At 37.9% G+C, this 26,751-nt stretch overlaps 1 protein-coding gene across 8 annotated transcripts in view; it reads left to right on the top strand.

The window, feature by feature from the left end:
* NLGN1 (neuroligin 1) overlaps positions 1 to 26,751 on the top strand; it is a 768,195-nt gene that overhangs the window by 388,483 nt on the left and 352,961 nt on the right. For 6 of the 8 annotated variants that reach the window (XM_087872510.1, XM_034438951.3, XM_034438958.3 and 3 more), the window contains one exon: positions 22,351 to 22,410. The exons of the other annotated variants lie outside the window; for them this stretch is intronic. In XM_087872510.1, the coding sequence (XP_087728636.1) occupies positions 22,351 to 22,410 (60 nt within the window). The remainder of the gene's footprint in view (positions 1 to 22,350; positions 22,411 to 26,751) is intronic. 8 annotated transcript variants of the gene reach the window in all.

Genomic DNA, 26,751 nt, shown 5'->3' with positions numbered 1-26,751 from the left:
AAGCCCTGGAGGAATAATTCTTTTTAAATACAAATCTCAGAGAAATTTAAACAACAACAATTGTCGATTGGCTTACGTATAAAACAGAAGATATCCCAATGCTACCCTTGGCACCTTTTTGCAAGACAGATGGTTATTAATGATGTGCTTAATGCTTTTATGTCTGCAGTTATTACATAATGCAATTCTTTTTACCCCATAGTGTGTTAATATAGTTTTTGTTATTACAGGGACTCTTCAGCAGATCATATGCCTACTCTTAGATAGAGCAATTAATGCTTCTTTAATCAAATCAGCTTCTTGCTGGGGTAGAACAAAAGGACTGAGCCTTTTGCACAGGAACCATTGTTAAAAGATTGAGCAGAAACACAGGAAATTCACTGTCGTGTTCTTAAAAGGAGGATTTTCCTTTCTTCTAGCAGTTGGTGGCTATGTGCATATGCCATCTTAGCTTGATCAGGATAGGAATATGCTGTGTCTCTGGTTTGTTTCTTTGTCACTCAAGTCAAGTAGCATCTGCTCTGACCGACCCTGGTTTCCAAGGTATTTAGAAAGACAGATTTCATATCACCTGCTTTTTAGTTCTATTAGCTGGAAATACTAGGTTTTTATCTTGGATCCTGCTGAAAGCATAACGTATATTATACCACCGAGACAGAGCCACTCTCTTTCACTGGCAAAAAGTAGTGAAATTGGAAATGGCATTTAGCCTCACTGGATAATTTTAATGTTAAGGTAATTGCTAGGGCTGAGATTTCCAACATGATGCCCATCAGGAATGACTGAATGCCTGCTGGCATCTTGCTTAGTGTCTGCTTAGTGCCTACCAGGCTACTAGCTTAACATGTGTTCACATACTCGGTGTCTCCAACAATGCTTCTGTACCAGGCATCAATACAGGATCTCCACAGCATCATTTAGTTGCCCCAGGGTGGAAATGTAAAGCTGGACATCACCAGAATATTGATGATACCTAACCCTTAACTGGATAAACTGGATCACCCAGCAGCTTAGTGCAGGTGTTCAAACAGGAGAGGAGAAGATTGTGAACCATTGGTAGAAAGCAGGGGCTGAGGGTGGGACTTATCCCATCTCATCAACACCAACTAAAACTGATCCTAAGGAGGGAAGAGAACCAGCACATCATAGTGCAGCCTACAACCAACCCCTGAATCCCATGGTCAAGGATATTGAAAGCCCCTGAGAATTCAAGAAGAGCAAAGATGGATGCACTACCCCTGTTCAACTCCTGCCAGAGGTCCTCCAAAAGGGTGATCAAAGCTATTTCAGTCCTATACTTAGATACAAATCCTGATTGAAAGAGGTCCAGATAATCCACTTCATCCACGATCCTCTGAAGCTGTTCAGAGACCACCTTCCACACCGCATAAAAATTGTATGGAACAGTTGGATCTAGTGCAGTGGTGAAATGCTACCGGTTCACACCGGTTCAGGTGAACCGGTAGCGGCACGTGGTTCGGCAAACTGATAACGGTGGCGGCACAAGGCTCCACCCACCCACCAGGACATTGTTACTTCCTGGTTTTAACCAGGAAGGAACCTGTTTTTTAACCATCTGCGCATGTGCAGAAGGCTTTGTGCATGCGCAGAGGGTACAAAATCGCACGTGGCATGTGCGCGCACACACTTCCGAACTGGTAGGGAAGGTAAGTTGATTTCAGCCCTGGTCTAGTGGTGGCTTTTTGAGAAGGGAGAAACCCCATCTCTTTGTTAAACATACCCTAATTGATTTCTCTACCAGTAGTAGCCAAAAATAGTTGCCTGCATTGCAGTAACTTGAGTTGAAGAAAAAAATAAAATAAAGATAAAAAGAAATATTTCCAGTGTTCAAACATTAATATCTTCAAGTGTGTTCCTGAAATAATGAAATGTCAGTACCTTAATTCTGAACTTCATCTGTACTCTTTCAGCAGTGATTTGAATTAAGCACTTTCCTATTTTTCTTGCTTGAAAACATTTGAAACTTTCAGATGACACATGAAATGATGCAGAGGGAAAGGCATGTATAGCCAATATCCTGTTCTTTCAGAATCACAGCGCCTCCTAGTCTGTATTGACCTTGAAATTCCAATAAAGAGATTAAAATTATTGAGAGGAATACTGCTTTAAAATGACACTCTCATTCAAAAAAATGAAATTTTTATTTTATTTTAACTTTCCAGGTCTAATACGTTTTGGAACAAGTAATGTTTTCTTTTTCCTACCTGTCAATACCATGCTAGGGGCAAAAGTAATAATCCAAACATAATTAGAACAGCTCTTCAGTTCTGTGTATGTGTTAGGGTTTAATAACATTATCCAAGAATGAGGTATTTGCAGCCATGTATGCTTTTAAGGCAGCTACTAATGCAGCCATGTTGTTTAAACACAACATAAGATCATTTAATTATGTCCTTGCTCTATATTAAATAAATATTTTGGGGCAGGACAGAAAGAGAAAATCAAGTTCGTAAGATCTTTTTTAACAATTTGGTCAATACTTCTTACTTAACAAAACCATTATTTGCCTTCACCCTGCATCAATTTAACCCTTTCAGTCCCTTTTGATACAAACTCTGAAAGATTGCTATAATTGTGAGTTTTCTACTCTACAAAAACCATTGTAAAGGTGTCTCTTCTTAGTTTGGGCAAGTTTGCATTGACTATTTATAATTGTTCTTTGAGCAAATGAATACGTACTGAAAATGAGCATGCAAAACAGAAACATGATTTTTTTTAATGCTTATTGACGATACCCATTTGTGCAGTTTCTTGCACTCTTTTCTTTGAATTTAATTCCTTTTCAACAGAGTTGTTTTAAATTTATATCTAGAAAAAACAAATTGTCTCTGTGTGTGTTTGTGTATAAATTTTAGCTGAGCTATATGCTTTGATTTATTTTATTTTTTTTGCGGGGGTGCTTAAACACTGATGGGGGGGAATGAAAATCAGCCTAGATAGACGGTTCCACCTATCTATCAATTAAATTAATATCCTCCTCTTTTTCTCTTGAGCTGATTCCAAACAATATGATGGTTCAATGTTTCTCAAACCAATTTCAGATGCTGCTGACAGCTTTGTTTCTAATACTTCATCCTTTGGAGTTCTTAGAATTGTCTCTGGCATAATAGCTGGCCTTTAAAAAAAAGAGTCAGAGCCGCTCAAATACTGTGGTTCATAGATAAGAGTTTGTTGCTAGAGTCATCATTTTAAGGTTTAAGAAATCTGGTGCTAGAGTTCAATAGAAGAGAATATCTGTACTTGTACTTACACCTACATGTACATTCAGAACACTGCATCCAGTTTTGCTCACCATATTATAAAAATATGTAGAGACTCTGGAGTGTCAGATTATTCATGAACTGGCAGAGACATGGTAACAAGGTCAGCCAATGAATAGGCATAGCAATTAAGTCAGACAATTGGGAGCTGAGGCAGACTGGAGCCAGGATGTGTCTTAGTCTGCAGCTTCTGAGTCTGTGCAGAGAATTGAAACTGAACCTAAGCAGTCTGTGCATGCTGTCTGCTCTGCTGAAATGAAACTAACTGTTCTCTCCTGCCTTTTGTTCTGCCTGTAACTTCTACCATGTTGGAAGAATCAACTATTGGTATTGTAAATACTTCATCTGTTATTATGTATATAAAGAAGTTAATCAATCCTGCTGAATCAGTCTACCTGTGTGTGCAACAAACTGGATTTAATTTAATTTCGACAACAAACTGATATGGAAATAGTGCAAGCAACAGCGACAAAAATGATTAGAAGGCTGGAGGCTAAAAACATATGAAAAACAGTTGCAGGAATTGGGTGTGGCTAGTCTAGTGAAAAGAAGGACTAAGGGAGACATGACAGCAGAGTTCCAATTTTTGAGGGGCTGCCACAAAGAAGAGGGGGTCAATCTAATCTCCAAAGAACCTGAAGGCAGGACAAGAAGCAATGGATGGGAACTAACCACAGAGCGAAGAACTAGAATTAGAAATTTCCTAACAGTGAGAACAATTAACCAGTGGATGCAGTCATTTTTAAGAAGAAATTGGATAGTCACTTGTCTGGCATGGTATAGGATCACCTGCTTGAGCAGGTGGTTGGACTGGAAGGCCTCCAATGTCCTTTCCAACTCTGTTATTCTGTAAATAAGAACCTTAGAAACTTTACCAAAGGCATGGAAAATAACCACATCTACTGTTTGAAGAGATAATGAAAAAACACTAACTACTAGATGTAGAGGTACATGATTGTAATAGGGACTGCAATGCAGAAAAAGACGTTTGGCCTTTTCTATCTCACCATACTACCAGTGTGATGAGTATTGAGACTCTAGAAAGAATGCGGAGAAGAACAGCAAAGATGATTAGGGGACCGGAGACTAAAACATATAAGGAGCAGTTGCTGAAATTGGGTATGTCTAATTCAATGAAAAGAAGGAGTAGAGGTGACATGATAGCGGTGTTCCAATATTTGAGGGGTCATCACAAAGAAGAGGGTTCAACCTATTCTCCAAAGCATCTGAAGGCAGGACAAGAAGCAATGGATGGTGACTAATCAAGGAGGTAACCCATCTAGAACTAAGGAGAAATTTCCTGACAGAACAATTAACCAGTGGAAAGACTTGCCTCCAGAAGTTGTGAATGCTCCAACACTGGAAGTTTTTAAGAGGAGATTGGAGAACATTTGTCTGAAATGGTATATAGGATTTCCTGCTTGAGCAGGGGGTTGGACTAGTTCAGGGGTTTCCAACCTTGGCAACTTTAAGCCTGGAGGACTTCAACTCCTAACTTCAACTTGCTGCCTGGGGAATTCTGGGAGTTGAAGTCCTCCAGGCTTAAAGTTGCCAAGGTTGGAGACCCCTGGACTAGAAGACCTCCAAGGTCCCTTCCAACTCTATTATTCTGTTATTCTGTGATGGTTTGAACACCTGCCTCACATTTTACTCCCTCTGTCTTATTGTTTTGTTAGTCATATTTAATGGAAACCATCTTTTGTGTACTCTGCTTCGTGCCCTCTTAAAAATAAAAATAAGCAGAAACAAACACCCCAATTTTCCCTCTACTTGCTTCCTCTTTTCTGCTAACAAGAACAAATGGCATGCTTAATATATCATTCTCTGAAGAAACAGGAATACCAGTGACAGACAAGTGATGCCTTTTCCATAATTGGCACAAACAGTTGATCCTAGCTAAGAATAATATATTTCACTGTAACAGGAAATGATACAAAACTTTATTCTATAACTTCAGCCTACATAGTCCTGGATAGTTATTTTATTCTCTGGAAGTGGAACTTTTTGAAATATGGAAATTAGAGGATTCTAGTTATTTGTAGGAGTTGCAGATTATTAATAGGATTATTAATTAAGCCTGATATTCTCATTTAGGTAAAAACTAAATACTCTACAGAATTTAACTGGGTCATCCAGCTCTCGGAAAGGAAGTCTATCCTAGCAGAGCATAGATTAGGCTAATAATATGGGAATTCCTTGCATGTAAGTATTTTATTTGAGAAGTAGGTAGTACATGTTATATATATTAGTTGAATCCAGAGTTTAGGTTAATGTAAAAGGCTTTGCTCGGTTCCCAAATCCTTTATTTCAGTCAGCAATCTCAGCCAGCATGGGGTGAAAGTGAATGGGAATGTTAATACCAAGAAGTTTAGAGAAATTGTTAAGGGATGCCAGTAGTGGGAAGTAGTGGTCTAAAGACCTCCGATCCCCATAAAGGTAGTCCTTGACTTCTATCTGTTAATTTAGTGACTTTTCTAAATTACAATGGCTCTGAAAAAAATGACTTGTAATCATCTTTCATGCTTACACCCATTGCATCACTATGGTCATGTGATCAAAATTTAGACACTTAGCAAGTGACTTATATTTATGATGGTTGCAAAGCCCTGGGGTCATGTGATCACTATTTGTGATCTTCTGACGAGCAAAGTCAATGAGGAAGCCAGTCAACGGGGAAGTCAGATTCACTAAACAACTAACTTACTAACTTAACAAGTGCAGTGATTCACTGAACTGTGGCAAGGAAGGTCATAAATTGGGGCAAAACCCACTTAAAAGATGTCACAACAACAGAAATTTTGGGCTAAGTTGTGGTCGTAAGTTGAGGACTACCTGTACTGGAATCCCAATTCACACAGTTATAAAGATATGTGTGTGCATATGTTCATGTGTATTCCATTCATTCATTCATTCATTCATTCATTCATTCATTCATTCATTCCATTCATTCATTCTCAAGGGAACACATTCCTGCACTCAAAGCAAACCATAGAATGGATTAAGATTTTGAGTGAAAGCTTATTTAAAGACAGTGGATTTCAATGGTTTTGTTTCATATATGTTAAATCTCAATCAAACTGACCTTGCTCAACCTGTCATTTAGTCTCGATAGACTCCAAAACCTTCAGTCAGTCATAAAGAACAGGTATTATATGTGAAAGGTTCCAGATTGTATAAACTGGAAATCTTTTCTGTAAATTGGGAAAGATTCCTGTCCAAAATCTTAAAGCACCATGACTGATCAGTACTGAGTTTGATAATCCTGTGAAATGCCTTTTAACAATGAGTTTCATTTTTCAGGAAAAGTCTTGAAAAATGAAGCTTTTTTCCCCCTCTTCAGACACTCGGGAAACATATCAATGGAAAGAACCAGTTATCTTTTTCACAATCAGGTGTGCGAGATGTTAACGACAGAGGTTATACATCTCATGTATTGCAAAATACACAAATGCCATCATTCATGTTTTAGACTCTTCTTGTGATTTCATAAACTGCTCTTGCGTGTGTCCCTGTGTCTGCTTTCTGTGTTAAAATAATACACACACACACACCCCTACCTCGGTGGCGTGTGTGTATGTATGTAAACTTGGAGTGGAGCAAGCATAGTAAAATAATGCTATTACAGTGAGCAATTAGTTTAATTAGTTCTGATTATGGGTTGGAATTCTCAGGCAAGTGGGAGGAAAAGGTAATAACTTAGAGAGCTAAATTCATTTGCAAATTTAACTCTCTCTGCAGAGCTGCCACCTGCATAAGGTTAGGTACATCCCAGCTCAGTAATAAAGCAAGACATTAGGAAAAGGAAAATTAACATAGGTGCCCTTAAGACATATAAATTACTTTTTTAGCACCATGCAATAGGTGTTTGTGTGTTTCTTTTAAATAAGCTTGCCAAATTCTCATCAGATAGTGGATCTTCTTATCACACACTGAATACGTAATATGCACAAGATAACATCTGGGTATAAATGAATAGGATAGCCCAATCAAGAAACTACCAACTGAGTTAAACAATCCAATTGTTAACTACAGCCTAATCAAGGAATCACCAAGAACACTTCCACCAACACTGACAGGGGAAGCCACTTGCATATAAATAAAATAGAAAACCCCACTCCCTTCTAACGCTGATGATATAACGTAGTTGGGTAATGAAACATCTGCAAGAAAACGACCAAATTTTGAGAGTATCGAGGCTCCTATAGAATATGATATGGTTTAAAAGATCAGAAATAGGGCATGTTGGTGCATGCAGGCACAGGCACACAAATATTTACAAAGAGAGTGGAAGAAGAAAATAAAATACCTTCATTTGAACTCAATTTTTGGTAACTTCATGAGCACTTCAATATTGTTTACTGTGCAACTGCATGAAAATATTTTGCCATTATTTCTTCATGAATGCCAATTTCCTTTTGTGGGAGAGCCTTCTGTTTTTCTATCTCTTTTTTACTGGGTTTAAGAATTTATTTCTATGCATTGACTTCACTTATTGTCACCTTTATTGAAAAAGTTGGAAGAAATTTAGCAGTGTAGAACTTCCGTGTACCCTAAATGTAGCAATGCACTGCACATGTCTTCTTGTTGGGTAGATGTGCACTACAAAATGTTAGCTTGACAGGTAGCCTCTAATTTAGAGATCTTAGCTTATGTAGAATAGAAGCAGCATGTTTGAGATAAAATTGGTCTTTGGTTATGCTTGTGACATGAAGACTTAATATTTCTTTACTATTCTTTATTATTATGAAGAACTGTTCCATGGACCATGAATACAACTAAGGTTGATAATCTAATCTAATCTATTCTTTCTAAAAAAAACATTAAGTTATAATTTCATTTGAGCCAAGCTATAAATGGGCAATGGAATTTAAAGTTCATGGAGTTATTTGGTGAAGACCATGGCATATGGAAATTTGAGCTTTGTAATGTAAAGATCAGAAGTTAATTAATGAAGTGAAGAAAGGGAAGGAAGGAAGGAAGGAAGGAAGGAAGGAAGGAAGGAAGGAAGGAAGGAAGGAAGGAAAGAAAGAAAGAAAGAAAGAAAGAAAGAAAGAAAGAAAGAAAGAAAGAAAGAAAGAAAGAAAGAAAATATGTCATGTAACTATGAAACCGAGAGACAGGAAAAGAGTCTTAAGCACATCTGATTGAATGTGGTTTTATATTATGGAATGGAATTGATGAATAGATACAGAAAATCTTAGTTTAATGAAAAAGCAAAACAAATATATGCCAAAGGTATAAAATTGTGATTTTAATATTATTATGGCAATATATGAAACTAAGAATTCATGGGTTGGTAACAGTTGCATATTACAATTCATGGTGATGATAACAAAAGAACCAGGGAAGAGTTTTGAGAAGAACTGTATTCCAATAAACGCAGTCCAAGGAAAAAAAAGTTACTTTGTTAAGGGACATGAAAAGATAGGTGGTGATGAGATGAAAGTGATTGGGTCATTCAGAGACCAAAGAATAATAATAATAAAAAAATATGGAGAAAGTTTATGTGCATTGTTTTGTTTTGTTTTTAAAACAGTCAAGTTGTTTAAACATATCTGTCCATACATACACCATGGCGAATGAAAGTACATATCTAAAAGTGACTGTTTTTAATGAAAGATTAAAATAATTAGTAATGGATATAAGGATTTCAAGAGATCCTGAATGTGAGATAGACATAATGTCAAGAGGGGATATCAATTCAAAATAAGGCAATTGTGGGATAAATCTATATCATTCAAATAACCCACTTTACATTTCCAACGTAATCAGCTAACGCTTTTTAAAGACATTCTCTAGAGTGTCCAAAAACATAAAGAAAAAAAAAAATCTTGGATTGAATCAATTTAATCTTAGATCAAAAGAAATATATTTAATGGTCTTTAAAAATGTACCCATTAATTTGTTAATATGGGATGTTTTAACTCATTATTCAGAGTTACTGTAACTATTTAATAATCACATTACACTGCTCGTTAATTGTTTATAAAGAATACAGCTTCCTTATATAATCAAAACAGATGGAAATATTGATAGTACTTTGGGAGGCATAGACGCTGCTAATGGAACAAATTGCGTAACCACAAGTTGTTTTAATATACTGACATTCTGTAGTTATACAAAGTTAAACTTGATGTTGTAGTAATTCAAGTAGTTTAAAAACTTCATTGGCAATAAATTCAGTATTAATCAGGGGTGAAATGCTACCAGTTCGCGCCGGTTTGTCCGAACTGGTATTTTCGATGATCAGCTGTGCCGCATGGTTTATATTTGCTAGAAAGCAGGAAATCCTGCTTTCTGGTGAAGCTAAATCGCGTGGCACAGCTACACCCCTCCTCACTGTTGTTCTTACCTAGTGAAGTCTTCTTTTTCTGCACGAAGCGCACATTTGGCACATGCTGCGCATGTACATGCAGTATGCTTTTGGTGCATGCTGCACATGCATGTATAGCGTGCATTTGGCACGCTGCACACATGTGCGGGCAGCGAACCAGTGGTGATCCTCGGACAATTTCTCCACTGGTATTAATATTTTTGATAATCCATGATTTCCAAACACAAATTTACCTGCAGTTTCTAGATAAGCATCATATGTCTATTCTATGCATAGATTACAGTTTATCTCCCATTTTAACAACTTGCAACTGTCTACCGTATATAGAAAAATAGAGCTAAACCATGCCGTGTTATCAGAGGGATTACACAATTGCAGTCTAATAGTTCCTATTTAAAAAAACAAAACAAACCTTGATTGCTTGCATACAACAAAAAACTAGAAGGGGGTCCAAAGTTAAAACTAAAAGGAAAGTTAGACTGCTGAGTTCCCTGAGATATTGTAATTATTTGTAATTATCATGTCCAAGGGATTTGAAATCCACGTATTAATTCAATTAATGAACAAAATAGGGAAAGGATGAGGACTATGGCTTCTGGAATACTTTCTGAACCATTAAACATAACTCTCATGTTGGGAAGGAAGCAGGTGGAAGACTTATAATGAAGGAGTGAGCAAATTTTTGAACTGCGGTCCATCTAGAGATGCATTTGGGGATTTTTAATGACTCCCTTTTCTCTACAGAAGTAGGATATGGTGGAAACTCTGGCAAGATTGGAGGGAGAGGTTAAGAAGGCCATGAGTTTAGAATCTCTGCACCGCAGTAAGTGACACAGGCTGGGATCCTTGAAGCCTTATCTTGCCATTCCCAAGGAATTCAGTCAATATGGTGAGATACTTATAAAATAGTTGACTAGTATAAACTACTGTTGAGAGTCTTCACAAGTAGTTCTGTTTGATTTTGCCTGACACTGGCCCGATGCAGTCCATTTTTCAACCCAGTCTTACATTTTTTAAAAAATTTGTTTTGCAAGATTCTACGCGTTTCGATTTTTCTGAATATATAACCAGTTTATCAAACTGGTGCCCGTGCCAACCTCTATGAAGCCAGGTAAGAAAACATCCTGTAATCACTGCTGATAGGTTAGCACCAAGTTTTAACAAGGAAATAGGGCACAATCAGCAGGTTTTTAACCTGTCTTCAAACTCAATAACGGAAACCTCACATTTGAGAAAACTTAGTTGAACAATCATCATTTAACATTTCTCATACTATTAGGGACACAAATACCCCTCTCAATCTATCACTCAGAAGGATTGGCATCTGGATCCAGGGCTTCTCATGTTCAGACAGATTGAATGGCATCATTTTTTATTAAGAGTTAAAGGATAAACACACAACACACGTAATACCTTGATCATCTGTAATATTTGAAAAAGGTATATTTTATCAAAATTGATTAATTTCTTCCTCAGTTGCTTTTGAATCATTATTATAGAAATGAGAAATTATATTTATGTGTGTGTGTATGTTATATACGTAAACATACACATATTGTATATAATATACCAGTGATGGCTAACCTTTTTGCTGTCATTGCCAAAAGCGGGGGGAGTGCGGGAGGTAGTATGTGTGCATGCTCACACCCATAATTCAATGCCCCCTGTGCTCCGCCCCTGCACGTGCGCGCGTGACACCCCCCGCCCCCTCACTCCCCTTGCTTTTGGCACCCATGGCAAAAAAGTTACTGGTGGGCCCAGTAGGCCTGTTTTTTGCCCTCCCCAGGCTCCAGAGGCTTTCTTGGAGCCTGGGGAGGGCGAAAATGACCTTTCCCACCTTGTCAGAGGCCCTTCAGAGGCCGGAAACGGCCCGTTTCCCGACTTCTGGTGGGCCCGAAAGGCCCAAAAATTAGCTGGTCGGTGCACACATACATGCTGGAGCTGAGCTAGGGCAACACTCGCATGCCCACAGATATGGCTCCGTGTGCCACCTGTGGCACATGTGCCATAGGTTCGCCATCACGGTAATATACCAACCTGCTGCAGGGTGGGATAGGAGATATTTTCCCATTTCTTGGAGGCTTTCATTCTGCAATACATTGATTTGCTTGCTAGCAGTCATTTTTCTCTCCCTTCAAACTCATTTTGGACCAGTTTTTTTTTTTTAAAGGTGGAGCCAATTAATTTAAATACGATCTTGAATAAATGGGATAACTTTTCCATAGGAACCATGTAGCAATAGAACATACATTAAATTCACATATCTGGTCAAATAAGAATCAATATATTAAAATATGAACAAGATAAGCATATAAAATTGATAAATAAAATAATAAAAAATAGGCAATTGAAACTTGTTTGATATGGAATTGAAAGAATATATGCTCATGTTGAGAAGGGCTTCAAGGCTGCAGTGTATCCACCAAGTTAAACTTCATTTTATAATCTTCTTACAGTTTCTATGCGTAAGAATCAAATTTAGGTGGAACGGTATGATAGCTTAATGAAGTGTGTAAAACATGTTGCATAATCATAATAATACAATCCCAGCCAAAGCAAATACTGTTCAAAACACCTCAATAGTCATTAATAGGCTCATAACTTATAAAATATGTTTATTAAAATGACATTCTGAAATATTCTGAATATCTTATTTTATGTTCCATGATCAGTTTTGAATAGTTGTTCTGTTCTAATAGTTGGCTAGAGAGAAATGTTCTGATGATGTGTCAGAAAATTCATGACTGGGAAGACATGGTAACAAGGTCAGCCAATGAATAGGCAACTAAATCAGCCAATGTGGGCCGTTTTGGAAACTGAAACTGGAAGGAGTCTGGGCGTGGACGTGCTAAACTCTAAGTCTGTTCTTGTCTGCTCTGAACTCTGAATCAAAAGCAATCTCTCCTCTGCTACCATGTTGGAAGAATCTGCTGTTGGTATTGTACATTTACTTCATGTGTTATTATGTATATAAAGAAGTTAATAAATCCTGCTGAATCAGTTTGTCTGTGTGTGCTTTCTGGATTTGATTTTTGCAACAAACTCTGACAGGATGGGTTCCAGCATGATTCTGAAAGCTAAATCTTTGGTCCTGGTGACCCATCCAGATTGGATCCTGGAACATTATTCTGGGATACGTATATTCACCTTCATTCGTGAATAGTTGTTAATCAAAATGGCTAAACCCCAAGAGATGTTTTTATTTCCACTAATATATACTTAACAGACCCATTTCTTACTGCAGCTCTTTCTCTTGTGAATGAAATGGAATTTCCTATTTTTTTTAAAAAAAAAGGCAGCTTGATATTTTAAACCACCCAATTTAATAGGTATCTTTCTGAGAAGAACATCAAAGTCGTCCTTTTACATTCTACAGATCTAACAAAGACATCTTACTGAACTGAGAAGTGAAAAATGTACAATATTTTTGTAGGTCAAAGACAAAAGAAAAAAAGTGGAAAATGAAATAGAGGAATGCAGGAAAAAGTATTTTAGTGGTTTATATGGGAAAGATTCTAATATGTGGTAAAAGAGAAATATATTTTAAATGATATAGGCCAAGAAAAAAAAATGAAGAAAATAAAGTCATAATTACTGTAATGTTGAGGTACAGTAAAGTTGAAATGTAAACGTAGAAAAATGTTATGGTATGAAATATGTTAATTCAGTGTAGGATGTGATCTTGTAAAAACGTCTTAAATTAAAATATTGAGCAAAACACAAATACACACAATTTCATTGTATAGATACAAAAATTATGGAATAAACTCATACTTTACCTAAAATGACATAACTTTTAACGAGACGTTTTTGACATAATTAATTGCTAGAAATAACTCAAAATCTCTAGCTGGTATAAAAGACAGTGGCTATAGTAGTGTTTCATTGGGGAATTATCTTCACAGAGTTTTTTAACATGAGAGTGAGAACTGTATTTAACCCTGATGATTGAAACGAGCCTATTTTTATTCCCTTTGGCCAAGGGAAAAACTGCAGGGAATTGGTTTATTCAGTGTGTCAAGAAAACCGTTTGCCAGTATTCTAGTAGAGGAAGTGATACCAAAGAATGGAATGGAATTTGGAGTGAAATTTGACAGTATTCTGATGGAAAAGGTAGAGGAAGTGATACCAAAGAATGGAATGGAATTTGGAATGGCATGGCATGGCATGGCATGCTCTTAAACCAACATCAACAGTGGTGGGATTCAAATTTATTTATTTATTTATTTATTTATTTATTTATTTATTTATTTATTTATTATTAAATTTATAGACTGCCCTTCTCCCGAAGGACTCAGGGTGGTGTACAGCCAAAGTAAAAAACATAAATACAAACATTAAAAACAATTTAAAAAGATATATATAAATTTGGCCCCGAAGTTAAAAAACAATAACAAAACATATTAAAAACATTTAAAAAGCATTAAGCCAGCCCGGCTTGCTGAAAAAGGAAGGTCTTCAGGGCATGGCGGAAGGCACCGAGTTCTTGAATTCTTCGTATCTCTGGGGGCAGTTGATTCCAGAGAGCAGGTGCCCCCACAGAGAAGGCCCTCCCCCTGGGGGCCACCAGTCTACATTGCTTGGCCGATGGCACCCTGAGGAGGCCCTCTCTGTGGGAGCGCACCGGTCGGTGGGAGGTCATTGGTGGCAGCAGACAGTCTCGAAGGTATCCAGGTCCTATGCCATAATTTAACAATCGATTCTCTGCCCTAATGATTGGCTGACTGGGTGTCACAGTGTGGGCATGGCCAGGGGATGTGACAGGCAGCACTCCGCCTCCTGCACCCCTCTGGGAGCAAAAATGAGCCACCAGGGGATGCCCCCCCGTGCCCCATTTTGGGCCTACTAGGCCTCCCTGCAGCCTCCTGGGAGCAAAAAATTGGCCACGGGGGGGGGGGGGGCGCCGCACACACACACACACACACACACACACACACACACACACACCCTGTGCCCTGACTTGGGTTTAGGGGGCCTTCCTGCACTTACCTGGGAGTGGGGCACATGGAGACTCCTGGAAGGGTGGGGTGGGGAGAGGCGAAGCCAGCCAGCAATTTAATTACCAGTTCACTTGAACTGGCTTAATCCCACCACTGAACATAAAAAAACAAATTAAATTTGGGAAGTTTAGTTCAGCTTTATGCAGATGAGACAGTATGCAACATGGATTTTTGCTCTTTCTTAGCAAGTCATTGGAAAATGTACAATGAGAGAAAGGAAATGTATTGTGCATTTGTTGTCTTAAAATGTATGATAAAATGAATAACTTACAATTCCGAAATGTTTTCTACAAATATGTAGCTGAAGATCAATTGCTGAATGGGATAAAAACCAGTGTATGATGGAAGCAAAGTGCATATTACAATAAAGCTCAGTGAACTGTTCAGCTTTGAACAAAGAATAAAGCAAGGATATGTTATGCCTGATGTCTGATGAGTTATTTTATATATTTATAGATGGATGTGTGAAGAATGCTTGTCATGAAGTTTGAGCAGTGTGGTTGAGGAAAATAATGTAATGTATGTGTATCTTTATATGCAGAGAGTGCCATGTTATTGGCGAAGAACCTGAATAACCCAAAGCAAATGTTAGACAGATGTACAAAGCAACAAGCAATATGGATTTGAGAATTAATGTACCAAACATCAAAGTATTTGTGTTTGACAAGAAAAATAAGAGTACATTGCTTGCAGGTTGTATATAAATGGTGAATTAGAATAAATAGATAACTTTTTGTATTTGGGTAGACTATTAACTAAATATGGGAAAATGGATAAGTAAATGTTTAAATGATGCCGGTGAAAAGTAGTGGATAGCATATTGTGAGGAATCATTTTTTGTTAAAATGAGTAAAATGGCTGCAAATGAACATATGCTTCTGATTATTTTGTGATACAAAAGTAAACCTTAAGACCATCAGCAGAAACAATAACTAAAGTAAGTTTGACACAGTATGAATGGGGACTCAAGAAGCCCTCCGCTAGGGGTGAAATCTACTTACCTTCCCTACCAGTTTGGACATGTGCTCATGCGCACACCATCTTCACATCCAATTTTTTTACCTTCTGTGCATGTGCACAGGGTTAAAAACCAGGAAGCAATGATGTCCGGGTGGGTGGGAGGAGCCTCACACTGCTGCCACTACCAGTTCGCCGAACCACGCGCCGCTGGCGCTACCAGTTCGTGCTAGCCGGAGAGAAATGACAGGATTTCACCACTGCCCTCCACCGTAATTAAATAAAATGAGAGCTGAGAAGAACAGAAGGCAATATATTCCTCATGTATGGAAGAGGTATGATTAATGATAGCTTGCAAGTATAGAAAAATATGGAGTAAGTGAAGCTACTATTAAATACTGTAGTTAATGTTGGATGTCCCAAAGGTGCGTTTTCAAAAACTTTCTTGCTTTTTCCTTGAAGATATTACACTTCTCATCCATGGAGCTTCTTCAGTTGTGGCTGAATAATAGAGAATGGAAGGATTTATATTTCTTGCAGTCGTCTGGTCATTAGCACTCTCTCTAGCACTCTCCCTTGCATTCTCGTGCTAACGACCAGATGACTGCAAGAAATATAAATCCTTCCATTCTCCATCATTCAGCTACAACTGAAGAAGCTACTTGGATGAGAAGTGAAATTCTTCGAAGAAAAAATAGGAAGTCCAGTTGCCTTTTGAAAAAGCACTTTTGGGACAACCATATCCTGGATGATTGATAATTTCCGTAGACATTGTGTTAGATGTTTCTCTTTACTTCCTACCCTCAATTTATGTTGCTTCCTACTTATTCTTTTTTGTCTTAGCCTTATTGCTTACCCTGAAAAGGTACTTGAATATTGCTAAAAAAAAATTCAAAAGATCTTGAGGAAGAGTTATAAGAACCGAATCTGCTTTCATTGGGGATGGCCTGAGGAACTATCCAGGAAACCGGAAGTCATATTTTATTTATTTATTTTTTATTTATTTGTTTCTCCAAGCATGTGTTTGATAACAGATATAAGTGTAAACATAACTATGAATACATGAAGTAGATACGAATAAAAGGGAACATTAGGACAGGACGGTAGGCACACTGGTGTCCTTATACACGCCCCTTACAGACCTCTTAGGAATGGGGTGAGGTTGACAGTAGACAGTCTTAAGAATAAAGTTTTGCGGGTTTGGGGAAGAAACCACAGAGTCAGGTAGTGCATTCCAGGCATGGACCACTCTATTGCTGAAGTCATATTTTCTGCAATCGAGTTTGGAGCGGTTCACTTTAAGTTTGTATCTATTGTGTGCTCGTGTATTGTTGTGGTTGAAGCTGAAGTAGTCATTGACAGGTAGGACATTGTAGCAGATAATTTTATGTACTACACTTAGGTCGGACCGAAGACGGCAAAGTTCTAATTTTATTATTTATAATATTAATGCTATTCATAGCTTCCGATCAGTAGGTCATACTAATTTTTACAGTTGCACTAGTTATTTATTATAAAACCTTTTTAAAAATTACAAGCTTCTATAGTTAATTTTGCAGTTTCCTGAATAAAAATATAAGGTCTTTGGATGGGATTTACCTACCTGTACTTTGTATGGGAGAAACATAGGGCAGTTTAGATTTTTTATACTGGTAGTCCTTGACCACAATTGACCACAATCCAAATTTTCTGTTGCTAAGTGAGACAGTTGTTAAAGAAATTTCGCCCCGTTTTATAACATTTCTTGCCACAGATGTTAAGTGAATCAATGCAGCAGTTAGTAACACATTTGTTAAATGAACCTGCCTTCCCCCTTGACTTTGCTTGTCACATGGTCACAAAAGGGGATCACATGACCCTGGGACACTGCTACCATCATCAATATGAGGCATATTGTCATATTGTAGACAGATACAAACATCTGTATTTTGATCATGCGACCATGCTGCAATGGTCGTTAAGTGTGAAAAATGGTCATAAGTCACTTTTTTCAATGTTGTATCTTCGAACGGTCACTAAATGAACTGTTGTAAGTCAAGGACTACCTGTGCTTATTTGGCCCATGAAAGATTGCTTGAAACACCCTCGTTGTTCACTGCTTTACTGTTCTAATTTAGCACCACTGGAATACTACTTCTCTCTCTTCATTTGGCTACTGTTCCCCACCACCCCTTCTAGTTACTATTCATGGCATTCTTTGGATGCAGAAATGACCTGACTTTCTTGGTTTCCAGTTAAGTGTGGATCAGATTTAAATTTTAACTGTAAATTTTAACTTCATTTTTATATCAGACACAGGAACTGCTGGAAGTTTAAGCAGAATGATTAAAACAGCTTTGGCCCCTGCATGTATCTGGTGTACCAATCAGGGTTTATGGTCTTTTAACTTTTTCCCCCTATGGTTATGCTTTAATCCCGTTAAACGCATAAATGTTATCTGCTTTGGTATCTCATTAATTGGAGAAGAATTACATGCTCCATAATAATTAAGCACCAATAATATTGGTATGTCAGTGCCTCGAACACATGCCTTACAGACATTCACATGTCTTCCTGCAGGCACACTCTCTCATTCGGAAAAGATATAATGCGATATATTTTCCTCTTTAAAGCTGGCTACTTTAAACCTGGTGGGTCTCTGAGGAGCAGGGTGAAAGGCTGAGTTATATTTTTAGTAGAAAATGAGACCAAGGAGCAAATTTAAATGAAATGAATATAAGAGTTCATAAGGAGCTTCCCCTATTTCACATACAGCAGTTTTCTTGTTTCTGCACCCCAGCCATTAATTGTTATTAGGAGGTGCCATAATTCCTTTTGCTCCTTGCATTGCACTCCTGGGTCACTGACCTGTGGTCCATTTCCCCATTAGTACTAATAAGTATCATGAGATAGTTGTGGCAGGAGTCAGATGCAAGATGGTTTTTCAGCTTGATCAACGTCATAGCAATCAAGGGACTTCCTTTTACAAATGGTTTAGTTCATTTGCTAAGCAGACTATGAGATATTATTTACAACGAAAACACCACTACAAGTCATAATACTAGTTACAGTACATTTGTTGGGGTTAGGTAGTTATAATTCAGTGTCTCGGTGTACATAGTGTTTTTTTGAGGTGGCTGAGTTTAATTACAGCTTGATATTGTGCTAAATGAGAATACAGATTCGACAAACCTCACTGGCTGGATTAAGCTTTACGGTTTACAGTAGGGTAAACGGTTAAATAGGGATGCAGAGGCTAAGATGCTGAGCTTGTTGATCGAAAGGTCGGCAGTTCAGCGGTTCGAGTCCCTAGTGCCACATAATGGGGTGAGCTCCTGTTACTTGTCCCAGCTTTTGCCAACCTAGCAGTTCGAAAGCACATAAAAAATGCAAGTAGCAAAATAGGAACCACCTTTGGTGGGAAGGTAACAGCGTTCCTTGCACCTTTGGTGTATAGTCATGCCGGCCACATAACCGTCTTCAGAGAGTGCTGCCTCTTTGGCTTTGAAACAGAGATGAACACTACCCCCTAGAGTCAGGAACGACTAATACATATGTGCCAGGGTAACCTTTACCTTTAAACCATTAAATAAGCAATTGTATTTTGCTCCAATTTTGATGGGACAAACATCAACAACAAACTGAATGGTGTCCACAACAATGTTGAAACCATAGGATGGAGGGAAAATAAATCCTTCTCTTTCTCTCTTCTTCCTCTTTCCAATCTTTACATGTTTGGAAGTTAAAAACCAAAAATGAAGCAAGAGAGATGTTATTCTGTCTTGCACTATCCTGTTTTTTCCAAGAGGAGTAAATGCTAACCAACTAATCACCTAACCATCAGTCCAGTTTTAGACAATACATGCTGAGACACATGTATTGATCTAAAAATATTTTCTGCCATTTTCAACTAAAATATCACCAATAGAGATGCACAAAATGCCATTTTACCCACCCTTCAAGATGGAATGTTTCTTTACTTGTTTAATTATTAGTTTGAGATGAGTTGGGCTGAATGGCACAGAAATAAGGGAAATGGATATAATAGTTGACGGTGAGCAGCTTCAATCTGCCTTTTCAGAATGCCGTTTGATGCCTTTAATGGCTGTGAAGTAGATATGAATTCAACAAGTACAGCCTTTCTTAACATGACAATGCAATAAAAGGGGGAAATTCATTTCCTGGGTTCTTGTCGGTTATGCACCAGTCAAAAATTGCTGCGTTAGTTTCCATTTAAAAGGAGAATCACATTTTTTAGATATAGTTCAAATACTATAAAACTCAATACCTCCCTTACGCCATGATTTATCTGGTGCCTCCACTGGTGTGTGGGGGTCAGAACAGCAGTTGTTATTTAAAAATGCACTTCTATGTTTGGTTTTGCACTTCTACATTCCAGTTGTAGTGGTAGTAGTAGTTATTGGGAGGTTTTTTTGACACAATGAAAGCCTGGACATTGTCCTGCGGCATTGTCCATTTGTTTATAGTTAATGTGATAATGTTTAAAGTGTGCAAAGAATTTTAGTTTTCGTTGCCAATGAGTACGAATAAATAAATAAACATGGATATGAACACAGGAAATGGGTGCGAATAAATGGGGACAGTGGGACAGGGACAGTAGGCACGCTGGTGCGCTTATGCACGCCCCTTATAGACCTCTTGGGAATGGGTTAAAGTCCACAGTAGACAGTTACAGACCTCTTAGAAATGGTGTGAGGTCTACAGTAGACAGTTTAAGGTTAAAGTTATGGGAGTTTGAGGATGTTACAACAGAGTCAGGTAGTGCATTCCAGGCATTGACTACTCTGTTGCTGACGTCATATTTTCTGCAATCCAGTTTGGAGCGGTTTACCTTGAGTTTGTATCTATTATTTGCTCATGTATTATTGCGGTTGAAGCTGAAGTAGTCATTGACAGGTAGGACATTGTAGCAGATAATTTTGTGTACTACACTTAGGTCAGACCAAAGGCAATGTAGTTCTAGGTTGTCCAAGCCCAGAATTTCAAGCCTGGTGGCATAAGGTATTCTCTTGTAAGCAGAGGAGTGGTGTATGGATTTGAGTAAGCCATAACTCAAAAAGTGAGGCAAGGAAGGACACCATCTTTAACTATTGTAGATATTCTTCTGGGTGTGTAGTCTGCATTTGATGATCACTATCTCCATCTCTTAACAGCATGATTTATTGCAAGGTTATGGGAATCAGGTGAAGATTTTTGGAATTCAATATGGCCCCTATTTCTCTCCCCAGCAACACTGAATTGTGAAGCTGGGTCTGCATCTGAAATGAACATGGAAATAGATGTTACTTTTTGCCTCAGGCAACAAACATTTTTTGGGGTGGAAATCTTACGAGTGCGTTTGGTTGTATTTCTCAGTCCTCTCTTTCACTTACAGTACTTCCTAATCTTCCATGTTTTTTTTTTTAACACTGCCAATTTCCAATCGCTTACTATTTTACAGTCATGTGAAAAAAAAATGATGAAAACAGAATATTTGATGCATAAATCTTTTAATGGTTTCTTTGGACTGCTGTGCGCCTCTTGCCTATCCATGTTCTGGTGACTCTTTATCGCTCCCTTCTGATTTTTCTTTTGTCCTTAGTTTCTTTCAATTGTCATTTTATGCATGAGATTTGTATGCTTTTCTTTTTAACTTGGTGCTTGGCTGCTTTTTTAAAAAACTGAATGTTCTATGATTCTACTGTATATCAGCAGGGAGAAATGTCCTCCTGTGACGCATGCAAGTGACAGAACTATGTTAGCGCGAAGAAAGAGTAAAAAGTAACGTGGTGCTGAATTTTAGTTGTTTTTGGGGTGTGCTTTCAAGTTATAAAAAGCTGTGGTATATCCAAATGGTGTCTTCTGAGTTTCCTTCTGGAGCAATTAGGAAAAAAGAAAAACAAAACCACAGAACACAGAATGCTTGAGGAAAACAGTAGTCATTTTCATTTGCAAAATGTGATTAATCTTGCACTGGTTAATGGTATGTTTGTCTTCTGACACTGAATGTTTTTAAGTCTTAATTCTTTTATTCTTATGAATCAGTTTGCAATGCCTTGACCTGCTAAGACGGTAATGAAATTTTTGAAAGAAACCCTTTCAGTGTTTGGTTTTTAATCCCTATTTTGGTATCTCTCGTTTTTAACAAGAATGTCAGCAGGTATTCTAAAGTTCAAAGGGATTTTTATGTTCAGAACTGCATTTAAATTATATACACCGGGATGGGGGGGAAAATCAAGTCCTTACTTAGCATTGGAAATTGTTAATTACTGTGGCTGGATTTATGAAATTCAATTTGCATGTGTTAGAATGTTTCTTTTAAAACAAATTCCTTTAAAAAAAAACAACCTTTAATTTCCTTTTTCAATTTGGAATCTCTGTAATACAGACCAAAAGCTAAACGGTTGTTCCCTGAAATTTATATGTTTCAGTGCTCATAAATAAATTTGTCAATTCAGCAGATGAAAACATTCCTTGGCTGTTATTTTGTATATAACGGGTCTTTTATTTTTTTTTTCCAATTAAAAATATTCATGTTCAGGTTTAATATAATTTCTGGACTGCATATTTGCTTTTTAGATAGAAGTTGATTAAAAAGCATCTCAGTATACCCATTGAGAGATATTTCACCGGAAAACACATTTTGAAGATAGTAAGATAATAATTACTTATCTCCCTCCTGGAGATTTTTTCTGGAAACAGCTTTGGAAGTTTAATATTGATTTTTTTTTTCTTCTTCTTCAATCTTGTATATTCTTGAATTGTCTTTTTCCTCCATTCTCTCCATTCTCAATCCTAGGTCCCCTAACAAAGAAACAGACAGATGATTTAGGTGCTAATGAAGGTGCAGAAGACGAAGGTATTTTTTTTCCCCTGCCAAACTGATTTGCATGACAAGAATCCCCCTTTGGAAAACTTTTTTCTCCCTTCTTTTTTTTTTTCTTCTTCTTCTTGTCTTCTTTTGAAGATGTGTTTTTTTTAAAAAAAAAATCCCCATTTTTTGATGTGTTTTGTCTTCTTGCTTGTTGTTACATATTTTATTTTTTTTAAAGAAAGAATGTTGTTAAGTTCTTTAAATAACAGTGTTTTTGGGTTGTTTTTTTGTTTTTTTAAAGGAGGGTGTTTTATTTTTCTTTCCTTGGGACCGACTTTTGGTGTGTTGCATCCCGACTGAATTTTGTCCATGAGAACTAACACACTTTGGAAACACACTCTGTAAAGCTTCTTGCATGTTTTCTAACCTCTGTTTTGATCGATTTCACTCAGTATCAAGGCGATGTGTTTTGTTTCTTTTTTGTCACCCACTTATTTCCATTTTTATAGAAATGTGTTTGAAAGTGTGATAAATGCTGTTATAAAAATGTTTCCTAAGCAACCATATTGCTCCGATGCTTCACATCTCAGTATCTTCAATGCAGTTTTACTGTTGTAGAAAGGGAAAATGAAGGGAAGAGAGAGATTCTTAAGCAGAACATTCTTCTAATTGGAGAAGAATTACAATTACAAAATCTTAGCTGTCTGTCTGTCTGTCTGTCTGTCTGTCTGTCTGTTTACCAAGCAACCAACATATCTATCTATCTATCTATCTATCTATCTATCTATCTATCTATCTATCTATCTATCTATCTATCTATCATCTATCTATCTACCTACCTACCTTCATCTCTATCTATCTATCTATCTATCTACCTACCTACCTACCTACCTACCTACCTACCTACCTACCTACCTAGACCTTGCCTTTATTATTTTTACAAATAACTCAAGGTGACAGACATATTCAACACACATTCCTCCTCCTGTTTTCCCTACAACAGCAGGTCTATGAGGTCAATTGGACTGAGAGAGAGAGTGACTGGCTCAGCTGCCTTTGGTGGCTAAAGCGGAGCTTGAATTCACAGTTTCTAGCTTTCTGGCCTGGTTCCTTAACCACTGGCTACTCATTAACAAAAAGATTAATCTTGTTCTTAATGATATAAAGACTATTCTGAAGGAAAGGTGACACCTAGTGACTACATGATCATAACTACTGAGTTTTCTTGACAAAAGCATAGAAGTGGTATCTTCTGACTTCTTCTGGAACGTTCCTTCAAGTTCCAGTCTAACCAACCTCTAGTATTCATTCTTAAACTGACCAGGCCTGGCCGGGTGAGTTTCCAAGTCTAGACAAGATGACTAAGGTCCTGTTACCTACATGAGACTATACAGGAGTGGGCTTCAGATCCTTTAGCAATGGGTTCACTGCCCTATTGCTAGGTGGGCGTGGCCATGGTGGGCGTGGTCTAGTCTGCACCTGCACGGCTGGGGGAAACTATTTTCGCCCTCCCCAGGCTCTGGAGGCTTTCTTTGAGCCTCCAGGAGGGCAAAAACTGTTCCCCCCGGGCTCCAGAGGCCCTCTAGAGGCCAGAAATGGGCCCATTTCTGGGCTTCTGGAACCTCCAGTAGGCCCAGACCCTCCCAGACCCTCCGCATTCCCCTGCACTTACCTGGAATGATGAACGAGCCGCGTGGAGACTCCTGGGAGGGGAGGAGAGGGGTGGGCATGGCCAGCCAGGGGTAGCATTTGGGGATTCGCCAAACCCCGGCGATCCTTGGCTAGAGGATCTCCTGAATCCTGCCAAACCCCCAGGAACCCACCCCTGAGACCATAGGAATAACAGAGCTAGTCAACCTTTAAGATAAATAAATGGTTGATTTGGTTTCATTTGAAAACTCTCCTGAGAAATTTTACTTTTACCAGCATCTTTGTATTACGCCTCTTCATCCCCTTCCTTTCTGGGATCCTGGAACAGACCAGATGTGTGTTTCTTGTCTGAGACTCAAAATTATTCAATTATGGGTTCAGACTGTATGTGTTTGTGTGTGTGTGTGTGTGTTTCATTTCTATTTCACTTTGAATTAAATAAAATACCAAGGAAAAATGCTTAACTGAGATACTGTAATATATTCTTCAACCAAGAATATATTTTGCTACCTAAATATTGTTTTTTTTTCCCCCTGAAAATTTTTTTTGCTCTCTGAACACAGTTAATTTGTAAAACCTGGCTTTTCCCTGCTTTCAAGAGCCCTCCCATGCACCCATGAACTCCCAAATTCCACTGTGTCATTAATTCAAAGGTTGACTGAAGAACTGAGTTATTTATCCCTTTAAATAAAAAGAATAAACTGAAAATTGAGGGGGTCAAAGGCATAGAGATAATTAGAAAAGTGAGTTAATTTTCCCATTAGTGCAACCACTGGAACCAAATTCATTTTAGCCCCGTCTCATTCGGGTCAAACTGTAATCTGCTCACGCCAAGCTTCTATCTCTAAGTCTGATACTCTCTAAGAGGTCATAAACTTTGCAAGAATCTTCCATTCAAAGCTTAGGATATCGGCACTCCAGGTTTGGGTACTTAATTCTTAGCCTCTACAAAAGCTTTAGGGTCATTATTTTCTGACGTTAGAGAAAGAAAACTGTACTTTTTTGCAATGCTTCCAAGATGCACATTCAGGAGTAGAAAAAAGGATGGACTCTCCGTGATTTGAAATTATTCAGGTATATGTATATGCCTAATCATTAGGCATATATTCATTAATTGATGGGTGGTGAAAAAGTTGAATGACCATTCTGACATTATATAAACGAACAAAAAAACCAGCATTTTCAAAACTAGATGCCCTCCTGCCACACACATTTCTTTAAAACATGAAGCGCCTGACAGAAAGTCCTCATTTCATGACTGCCTTTGATTAGCAACCCTTTGCAATTACACAGCCATGAAAAAGTCACTTTACAACCAATCCTCGCATTTACAACCTGTCCAGGGCTGCAAAGCAAAGGAATGTTGAAGTCAGTTCTTTAGCACAGTCACAGTTTCACTTAGAGACGGTTTCATTTAACAACCGAGTAGCCAATCCCAGTTATGGTTGCTACAGTAGAAGAGAATTAACAGTATTGGTTAATCAGGACCTCATGCATCATGCATTCGTACCTTCTGTACGAAATAATATTTATCCTCAGATTTAACTGTTACATTTCTTCTTAAATACTTCACAGAAAGATGTATGGAAGTCATGGCAACTGCACTTCTTTTCTTTTTTGGTTTGAAATATTTCGCTGCTTATCCAAGTAGCTTCTTCAGTGTTGTTGGTTATTGCCTTTTGCCACTTAGAACATCCTGGAGTTACATGGAATGATAGAAAAGCAGCAAAACATTTCAAACCCACCCCAAAGAGAGAGGGGGGGAGGGAGAGGGAGGGAGAGAGGGAGGGAGAGAGAGAGAGAGAGAGAGAGAGAGAGAGAGAGAGAGAGAGAGGGAGAGGGAGAGAGAGAGACTCTCTCCAATTGTCATGTCTCAACTTTCAGTCAACTCTACAAATTGTCATTATTTAGAAATACTATAAATTCAGAACAAGCCTATGATTTGGGGGCCACAGACATAATGTGACATTTCTCCAAATGGTCTCATAACTAGAAAAGAAAACACAATAATCACATTTCTATTTTTCCCCTCCTTTTAATTTTATGGAAGGGAAATGAAAGTAGGGCTCTGGGGTATTTGACACTTGTCTTTTGCCAAATAAAACACCTTGGGTTGCATGGAGTGATTGAAAAACAGCAAAGCTTTTCAAACCAAAGAAAAGAAAAGAAATTCAGTTGCCATATCTCAACTTCCAGATAACTCTACCTGGATGACACAGAATCATCATCTTCCTAGAAAGATATTAAGTCGGAGATAAAATTATTTATTGTTTCAATACATATTCTGCCGCTTTGTCCTCAGAATACTCAAGGTGTCCAATAATTTAAAATAAAATAAAATAATTTTAAAAATCCTTCAAACCACAGTTAATTTGTTTATTAGTATAGCTCAAAAAGCCTGGCAAAAATAAAAGCAGCACAAGTGAGGCAAATCCTACTGAGTGCATTTGGAATTTTAAAAAGATTTAAACAGATTAACAGAGTTGGAAGGGACCTTGTAGGTCATCTAGTCCAACCCTCCACTCAAGCAGGAGATACTACACCATTTCTGACAAATGACAGTCCAGTCTCTTCTTGAAAATTTCCAGTGATGAAGCGTCCACAACTTCAAAAGGCAAGCTGTTGCATTGGTTGATTGTTCTCACTGTCAGAAAATTTTTCCTTATTTCTAGGTTGAATCTCTCCTTGATCAGTTTCCATCCATTATTCCTTGTCTGGCCTTCAGGTGCCTTGGAA

Source organism: Pantherophis guttatus, chromosome 6 (assembly GCF_059756535.1).
Source record: "Pantherophis guttatus breed Tessera chromosome 6, ASM5975653v1, whole genome shotgun sequence".
NCBI lineage: Eukaryota > Metazoa > Chordata > Lepidosauria > Squamata > Colubridae > Pantherophis > Pantherophis guttatus.
Note: the sequence above shows the minus strand (reverse complement) of the source record. Positions and strands in the feature narration are given on the sequence as shown.